The sequence below is a fragment of the Electrophorus electricus genome, chromosome 1 (genome assembly GCF_041902795.1).
Source record: "Electrophorus electricus isolate QZ-2024a chromosome 1, ASM4190279v1, whole genome shotgun sequence".
In the NCBI taxonomy this organism is placed as follows: Eukaryota; Metazoa; Chordata; class Actinopteri; order Gymnotiformes; family Gymnotidae; genus Electrophorus; species Electrophorus electricus.
Genome location: NC_137497.1, coordinates 18603721 through 18613352, shown reverse-complemented (window position 1 = coordinate 18613352; position 9632 = coordinate 18603721). Strand labels below are relative to the sequence as shown.

The window sequence follows — 9632 nt, the reverse complement described above, 5'->3', positions numbered from 1 at the left end:
TGTTGAACACATGGTATAAATCATAATGAGAATGGGGTCTCCCACCCAAAAACACAATGGAATCATGTGTGATTGTAAAATACATTTTGCTAAATTTCTGCTCTCAGGGGACCAAAAATGCAGCTTGTGGACAAAATGCCAAAGCGCCTAGTTGAAGCAGCATTGTAATAAATACACCTGTACATGTGGACAAGGACTCATTTGTGTCTTCTCTTTACAATGTTATGTTTCTCTTCTAGACTTGAATATCTGCTCATGCATGACAGATGTAACTCTTTGTCTCCACAGTGTGTTCATTTAATGAAATGCAGCAAGGTTTCAACAGAAAACTATATTTACAAATATTTAAAGAAGAGAACTTTATAATATAAAAGTGTAAATTTCCTTGCATTGCCTTGCCTGGCAATGTTTGTTTAATACTGTACTATAAGGGAGTTGACACTGACCAGATAAATGCCTCTTTATTTACATTCAAAAATAGTCACAGAAACTCACCTGAGAATCTCCAGTTTACAGTGTGAACTCTCCAGTCCAGCACAGAGCTGCTCCACTCCTGAATTCTGCAGGTCATTATTATTCATCTCCAGCTCTCTCAGTGAAGAGTTTTCTGTTTGTAGAACTGATGTGAGAGATTTGCAAGACTCTTCAGTGAGACCACAGCCAGATAGTCTGTAAAAGAGTTAATACATTAAATAATGTAGTTCAGTCAGAGGATGATGAATTAAAAGATCTGAACTGCTAATAAAAATGTAAAGAAGAGCTTGAAAGGTCTGGAACACACTGATACATTTTCAGCCTTTTAATTTTACAAACACAGCAACATTTCAACACTACTGTGTCTTCATCAAAGACAAAATGGACAAAGACATGACAAATAACATTCATTAGCAACCTAAGACAGGTGACCAAATAATGGATGGTTGGTTCATAAATCTGTGAATGGCAGTTGCCATAATCAGAGTCCAAATATCAAAATATCCCACCCCTAACACCATAACAGGAAACAGAACAACACACATCTCATTCAATGTTTCACAAATACAAACACACTAATATACAAACAGAAAATATTGTTGGAAGACAGGCAGAGTAGTGATTATGGAGAAATAAACACTGCAGTAGTGATTATGGAGGAATAAACACCACAGTATTGATTATGGTGGAATAATCACTGTAGTGTTTTTCATGGAGAAATAAACGCTGCAGTAGTGACTATGGAGTAATGAACACTATTATGATTATGGAGGAATGAACATTGCAGTAGTGAATATTAGTGTATGAACATTGCAGTACTAATGATGGTGGGATGAACACTGCAGTAGTGATTATGGAGGAATGAACATTGCAGTAGTGAATATTAGTGTATGAACACTGCAGTAGTAATGATGGTGGGATGAACACTGCAGTAGTGATTATGGAGGAATGGACAGAATGCAGAGAGTAGAATCTTTTACTAGTGTTTACATTCCTTTGCTCACACTGAGTCATTGATCATGAAACATTCTCCTCTGCCTTTTCTTTTCCCAGTGAGGTCCCGAGTTCTGTCTGTGTGGTGCACCGAGAATCTTGGAGGCTTAATAGCTGAGTCAGGGACCCCATCAGTCAGTCAGGTGTGTGTGAGGCAGACCCCATCAGTCAGTCAGGTGTGTGTGAGGCAGACCCCATCCGTCAGTCAGGTGTGTGTGAGGCAGACCCCATCAGTCAGTCAGTTCTGTCTCTCTCACACACAGATAATAGATCTGCCTCTCACACACACAGTTCTGTCTTTCTCTCTCTCTCTCTCTCTCTCTCTCTCTCTCTCTCTCTCTCACACACACACACACACACACACACACACACACACACACAAACACACAGATAATAGTTCTGTCTCTTTCACACACACAAATAATAGATCTGTCTGTCTCTCTCTTGTGGTGACACACTAAAATGGCCTTACAGCACAGAGGAATTTCAGGGTACACAAGTTAATACAGTGGTAAAACCACTATTATAGTGTATAATAAACTACATACTGTTTAATTCCTTATCAGATTATGACATTCACATGAGGTCAGGCAGGGAATCATTAATTAACCCATAAGATTACAATTTGAATAAATCTTCACGAATAAATCAAGGGTGTGGGTTACATAAACATAAATATTATTACCTGAGAAAGGTTTCATTTCTGTCCAGCACTTAATATTTTATATCACTTACAAGTATCTTCAGTTCTTTGATTCATCTCCTCGAAAAAGGTTGTATTTCAAGATTCCAAAAATTCTACATGTGATTATAATTCTATGTGTGGTTATATTTCTATGTGTGGTTATAATTCTCAGTGTATCTGAATTATGTAGTATCAAATGATGAATTATATCTGATCTAAAGTTCTGATGTAATTACAAAACACCACACATGCTATGCACCACACACACACACACACACACACACACACACACACACACACACACACACACACACACACACAATATCGCTACTTCACACAACTAATATATTCACTAAAATCAACCATTTACATTAACACAAAAAAACAACTAAACAAGTCAGCAGAGCTGTGGGGCTACAGTGAGAGTGGACACAGCCGACACTACAGCAGAGCTGTGGGGCTACAGTGAGAGTGGACACAGCCGACACTACAGCAGAGCTGTGGGGCTACAGTGAGAGTGGACACAGCCGACACTACAGCAGAGCTGTGGGGCTACAGTGAGAGTGGACACAGCTGACACTACAGCAGAGCTGTGGGGCTACAGTGAGAGTGGACACAGCTGACACTACAGCAGAGCTGTGGGGCTACAGTGAGAGTGGACACAGCTGACACTACAGCAGACCTGTGGGGCTACAGTGAGAGTGGACACAGCTGACACTACAGCAGAGCTGTGGGGCTACAGTGAGAGTGGACACAGCTGGCACTACAGCAGAGCTGTGGGGCTACAGTGAGAGTGGACACAGCTGACACTACAGCAGAGCTGTGGGGCTACAGTGAGAGTGGACACAGCCGACACTACAGCAGAGCTGTGGGGCTACAGTGAGAGTGGACACAGCTGACACTACAGCAGACCTGTGGGGCTACAGTGAGAGTGGACACAGCTGACACTACAGCAGAGCTGTGGGGCTACAGTGAGAGTGGACACAGCTGACACTACAGCAGAGCTGTGGGGCTACAGTGAGAGTGGACACAGCTGGCTCCTCTGTCTCTGTCTGCTGTGTTCACTCTCTTCCATGTCCTCCTCCTGGACACTTTCACCATCAAGTTCTTCTGTCTTTTCTCTCTCCTGCTGTCTTCTTACTAAAGAAGGTTGCCATGGCAATAGCATTACTCTTTCTCTTCATCCTGGTTGTTTTCTGTTTCTCTATACTAACTGTAAACGAACAAGCAGGAGTATTTTATATTCTAGCCAGTTCCTTAGATTTAAGGAAGCTAACATTAGCCTCATTAGCTTTGTTACAGTACATCAGGCACCCAGTGTGACACACACATACACACACACACACACACACACACACACACACACACACACACACACACACACTTCACTCCTTCTCTCCTCCTAATCTCCTGATTATTGATTACTGTGTCTTGTGTGTCTTTCTTTCTCTCTTGTAATTAAGTCCACAGGTTCACTCGTCCAGTGCTGAACATTGTTCCTCACTACTGTGTTCAGATGTCCTGAGTTTACTGTCAGCTGTCTGCTCAGTTTCTCTCTCTGCTGACTCCACGTCTTCTACCATCACTGTTCTATTTTTGTTTGATGTCTCTGGCTTGATGAAAAAATTAGCAGCCAACATTCACTCCTAAGTCAAGCTAATATGACGTTAGCGTGATGTATCTAGGTGTAGTAACCAACATTATACTGTAACTTGGCAAGCTTCAGGTTACTAATATTAGCCAGCTACATGTTTCATAAAAACACCTGTGGAGAGAGATCACAGGTTTATCTTAAGGAATAACCAATAAACCTTTCAGGTCTATTGAATGAATATTAACTTGTTGCGTTCTTTCCTCCAGCACGGCTGTCAGTTCAGCTCATCTCAACATGTGTTGAACACACCGTGTAAATCATAATGAGAACAGGGTCTCCCACCCAAAAACGCAAGGGAATTGTGTGATTGTAAAAGTGTCCTGTAATGTGTCCAGAACCTCAATGGTTCAGCTTTAAATATTTTAATTAAGATTTTAAGGGCTTTTATTTGCAGAGAGATTAGAATGACTGATGTTTACAGTGTTTCCATACATAAACTACATAAAATCACTCAGTGAAAATCTTACATTAAAACACTTCATTTTACAACACAGCTGTTGGAGTTTCTGAATATATTCATCCTGTAAGACATTTTGCTAAATTTCTGCTCTCAGGTGACCAAAAATGCAGCTTGTGGACAAAATGCCAAAGCGCCTAGTTGAAGCAGCATTGTAATAAATACACCTGCACACGTGGACAAGGACTCATTGGTGTCTCCTCTTTACAATGTTCTATTTCTCTTCTAGACTTGAAAATCTGCTCATGCATCACAGATATAACTCTTTGTCTCCACAGTGTGGTCATTTAATGAAATGCAGTGAGGTTTCAACAGAAAACTATATTTAGAAATATTGAGAGAAGAAAACTTTATAAAAGTGTACATTTCCTTGCATTGCCTTGCCTGGCAATGTTTGTTTAATACTGTACTATAAGGGAGTTCACACTGACCTTTTTAAAATGCCTCTTTATTTACATTCAAAAATAGTCACAGAAACTCACCTGAGAATCTCCAGTTTACGGTGTGAACTCTTCAGTCCAGCACAGAGCTGCTCCACTCCTGAATTCTGCAGGTCATTATTATTCATCTCCAGCTCTCTCAGTGAAGAGTTTTCTGTTTGTAGAACTGATGTGAGAGATTTGCAAGACTCTTCAGTGAGACCACAGCCAGATAGTCTGTAAAAGAGTTAATACATTAAATAATGTAGTTCAGTCAGAGGATGATGAATTAAAAGATCTGAACTGCTAATAAAAATGTAAAGAAGAGCTTGAAAGGTCTGGAACACACTGATACATTTTCAGCCTTTTAATTTTACAAACACAGCAACATTTCAACATTACTGTGTCTTCATCAAAGACAAAATGGACAAAGACATGACAAATAACATTCATTAGCAACCTAAGCCAGGTGACCAAATAATGGATGGTTGGTTCATAAGTCAGTGAATGGCAGTTGCCATAATCAGAGTCCAAATATCAAAATATCCCACCCCTAACACCATAACAGTAAACAGAACAACATAGATCTCATTTAATGTTTCACAAATACAACTACACTAATATACAAACAGAAAATATTGTTGGAATCCATGCAGAGTAGTGATTATGGAGAAATAAACACTGCAGTAGTGATTATGGAGGAATAAACACCACAGTATTGATTATGGTGGAATAATCACTGTAGTGTTTTTCATGGAGAAATAAACGCTGCAGTAGTGACTATGGAGTAATGAACACTGTATTATGATTATGGAGGAATGAACATTGCAGTAGTGAATATTAGTGTATGAACATTGCAGTACTAATGATGGTGGGATGAACACTGCAGTAGTGATTATGGAGGAATGGACATTGCAGTAGTGAATATTAGTGTATGAACACTGCAGTAGTAATGATGGTGGGATGAACACTGCAGTAGTGATTATGGAGGAATGACAGAATGCAGAGAGCAGAATCTTTTACTAGTGTTTCCATTCCTTTGCTCACACTGAGTCATTGATCATGAAACATTCTCCTCTGCCTTTGCTTTTCCCAGTGAGGTCCCGAGTTCTGTCTGTGTGGTGCACCGAGAATCCTGGAGGCTCAATAGCTGAGTCAGGGACTCCATCAGTCAGTCAGGTGTGTGTGAGGCAGACCCCATCAGTCATTCAGGTGTGTGTGAGGCAGATCCCATCAGTCAGTCAGGTGTGTGTGAGGCAGACCCCATCAGTCAGTCAGGTGTGTGTGTGAGGCAGACCCCATCAGTCAGTTAAGTGTGTGTGAGGCAGAACCCATCAGTCAGTTAAGTGTGTGTGAGGCAACTATCTCATGTCTGCTGTTGACATGAAATGTGTCCCTGGAGTTTGTCCTTCATGGACTGTATGTGTGCAGTAAAATACTGGGGAGAAGAGGATGGTTCACATATTTCAGTTGGATCAGAACTGACTCACTTCTCCTGCACTGCTTGTGTGAGGACTCAAGGACTTCTGACTTTTTGTACAAAAGAACTGATGCAGTCAGTTTCACAACTGTGCTTACATGCATTTGAGTAGAGCCAAATAGTAATACTTTCTGAAATTCATTAAAAAACGTTCAACTGTTCACTCAAATTATGCTGATTATATGATTTGTAAAGAAAATCATTGTATTAAACTTGAGAGAAATGCAAAACAATCATTTTCACTAGTGGTCTGAGATATTGGTCCCACTGTATGTGAGCAACAGTAGTAGTCTGCTACAATTTTAGGTGAGTGACAGTAGTAACAGCATTAGCTTCTGGGAGACTCACTGCATGTTACACTGATCACACAGAGCTGTGAACGTCACTGCATGTTACACTGATCGCACAGAGCTGTGAACGTCACTGCATGCTACACTCATCATTTTACATTCATGGCATTTAGCTGACGCTTTTATCCAAAGCATCTTACAATTATGACTGAGTACAACTTGAGCAATTGAGGGTTAAGGGTCTTGCTCAGGGGCACAACAGTGGCAACTCAGCAGCGGTGGGGCTTGAACCAGCAACCTTCTAATTAAAAGTCAAGTACCTCAATCACACAGCACTGAAGGTGTAGTACTGGAATCAGTTGCTGTTAATGATGTTAGTTTATTTTGACTTAAACTTATTTACAACTAGATTATGACAAATTGCCTTGGTAAAATATTTAAACAATGAAAATGTTTCAGATGAAGTCATATTAACACCTACACCTTTATATAGTGTTTCAGATGAAGTCATATTAACACCTACACCTTTATAAATGTGCCCAATCACCATCATCGGCTCTAAAGAAAACCTGTGATAAAGTTTGAAAACTGCCATCAGTGTGAAATATATATATGTGTGTGTGTGTGTGTGTGAGTGTGTGTGCATATGTGTATACATTGGTTATGCTCATCCTTGTGCACTTTTCTCTGTATTGGTCAGTAGTGATTGAACTGTAATGTTGATCAGAAAGCTGAACTGATAGTTCATATTTGAACCCTTTTGTATGTTACACTGTGTGGTGTGGTGTGTGTGTGTGTGTGCGCGTGTACACACTGATATTTCGTACTTGAACACTTCTGTATGTTACACTGCAGCACATTTTCTCTGGCTGTTTTACTAAGAGTGTGAACTATAAACAAACACTGTTGGCCACTGTTTTAAATGTAGGACCATTCTCAATACAAAGGCACACAACTACCCATGACATCAAATATCATTTAACCATCATTAATACATTTAGACTAATGAATGACTGGACAGTGTTACTATATTCCAATGTTCCACAACTTTATGGTTTAACTTAAGCACCTGGTGATGGGATCTCTCTATCCTGCTCTCTCTCTAATGTTCCCTCTCTCTCTCTCTCTCTCTCTCTCCTTTTCATTTTTCACAGAAGACCTTCTGAGTCAAGAACATCCACTGCCTGCTACACCCACTGTTCATCTCTAAATGAAAATACTCACAAGGCTTTTCTGGATGCTTTGACCACTGGCAGCAGTCTCAGTAGACATTCCTCTGATGGGTCATATTTCCTCAGGTCAAACTCATCCAGCTCCTCTTCTGAGTTCAGCAACACAAACACCAGAGCTGACCACTGAGCAGGAGACAGTCTGGATCCATGGAGACAACGGTCACCTCCTCTGCTCAGGTATGTTTGGACTTCCTGCACTAGAGAATGATCATTCAGTTCATTCAGACAGTGGAAGAGATTGATGGATTTCTCTGTAGAGGGACTGTCACTGATCTTCTCCTTGATGTAGCTGACTGTTTCCTCTTTGCTGTGTGAGCATCTTCCTCTCTGTGTCAGTAGGCCTAGTAAGAGAGTCTGATTGGACTCCAGTGAGAGACCCAGAAGGAAGCGAAGGAAAAGGTCCAGGTGTCCATTATGACTCTGTAAGGCCTTGTCCACTGCACTGTTGAGGAAGACAGACATTGGGGTTTTGAAAATACTGAAAAATCCAGGGTGTTGCTGTTGTAGCACATTGGTGTTGGTGGAGATGAAGGAAATAAACACATATAAAGCAGCCAGAAACTCCTGAACACTCAGATGAACAAAGCTGAACACCTTCCCCAGCTGTAGCTCAAACTCCTCTCTGAAGATCTGAGTGCACATTCCTGAATACACTGTCATTTCTCTGACATCTATGCCACTGTTTCTCAGGTCTTCCTCATAGAAGATCAGGTTGCCTTTTTCTAGCTGTTGGAAAGCCAGTTTTCCCAGTGCCAAAACATGTTCTCTCATGTGATGTGGGTGAGTGGGACCTTTTTGTCCTTTCATACTTCCTCCATACTTTTGATCCTTGTGTCTGAGCTGAAAGATCAGGAAGTGTGTGAACATCTGAGTCAGAGTCTTGGGGATCTCTCCACTCTCTGCTTCACCCAACATTCTCTCTAGAACAGTGGCTGCAATCCAACAGAAGACTGGAATGTGGCACATGATGTAGAGGCTTTTTGACGACTTCATGTGTGTGATGATTCTATTGGCCAGGCCCTGATCACTGATTCTCTTCCTGAAATATTCCTCTTTCTGTGGTTCACTGAACCCTCTTACCTCTGTTACCTGGTCAACACACTCATGAGGGATCTGATTGGCTGCTGCTGGTCGAGAGGTTATCCAGAGGAGAGCAGAGGGAAGCAGATTCCCCTTGATGAGGTTTGTCAGCAGCACATCCACTGAGGTCGACTCTGTTACATCCCACAATCTCTCATTGTTCTGGAAATCTAGAGGAAGTCTACATTCATCCAGACCATCAAAGATGAACAGAATTTTGTAGTTTGTATAATGTTTAGGTTTTAATTCAGATGTTTCTGGGAAAAAGCGATGAAGAAGCTCCACCAGACTGAACTTTTTCTCCTTCATCAAATTCAGCTCCCTAAAAGGAAGTGGAAATATGAAGAGAACGTCCTGATTTACGTTTCCTTCAGACCAGTCCAGTATGAACTTCTGCACAGAGACCGTTTTGCCAATTCCAGCCACTCCTTTAGTCAGCACAGTTCTGATGGCTTTGTCTTGTCCTGGTAAGGGTCTAAAGATGTCACTGCATTTGATGGATGTCTCCTGTGTTACTGGTCTCCTGGACGCTGCCTCAATCTGTCTCACCTCATGCTCATTATTGACCTCTCCACTCCCTCCCTCTGTGATGTAGAGCTCTGTGTAGATCTCATTCAGAAGTGCTGTGGTTCCCTGCTGTGAGATTCCTTCATGAATCTTCTGACATTTGTCCCTCAGTTTGGATTTGAGCTTTCTGTGGCAAGCAGGGGCCAGTTCTGATAAAAGAGGAAGACAACAGAACACATGATAATCTCTTTTAGATTCATTCATAAAATACTCATTACAGGAGTTACAGGAAAATAGATAAACAGATTGTTATAAATAGATTGTTTATTCCTGCTAGATTGGGCATGAAACTTCCAGTGGT

At 41.1% G+C, this 9632-nt stretch overlaps 1 protein-coding gene across 1 annotated transcript in view; it reads right to left on the bottom strand.

Moving 5' to 3' along the window:
- Positions 1-491: 491 nt before the first annotated feature.
- Positions 492-9632, bottom strand: part of LOC145659458 (NLR family CARD domain-containing protein 3-like) — a 10948-nt gene continuing 1807 nt past the window's right edge. Inside the window, exons 3-5 of the mRNA XM_081722178.1 lie at positions 7677-9480; positions 4746-4919; positions 492-669 (exon numbers count right to left, since the gene is read on the bottom strand). Coding sequence (XP_081578304.1) covers positions 492-669; positions 4746-4919; positions 7677-9480 — 2156 coding nt within the window. The remainder of the gene's footprint in view (positions 670-4745; positions 4920-7676; positions 9481-9632) is intronic.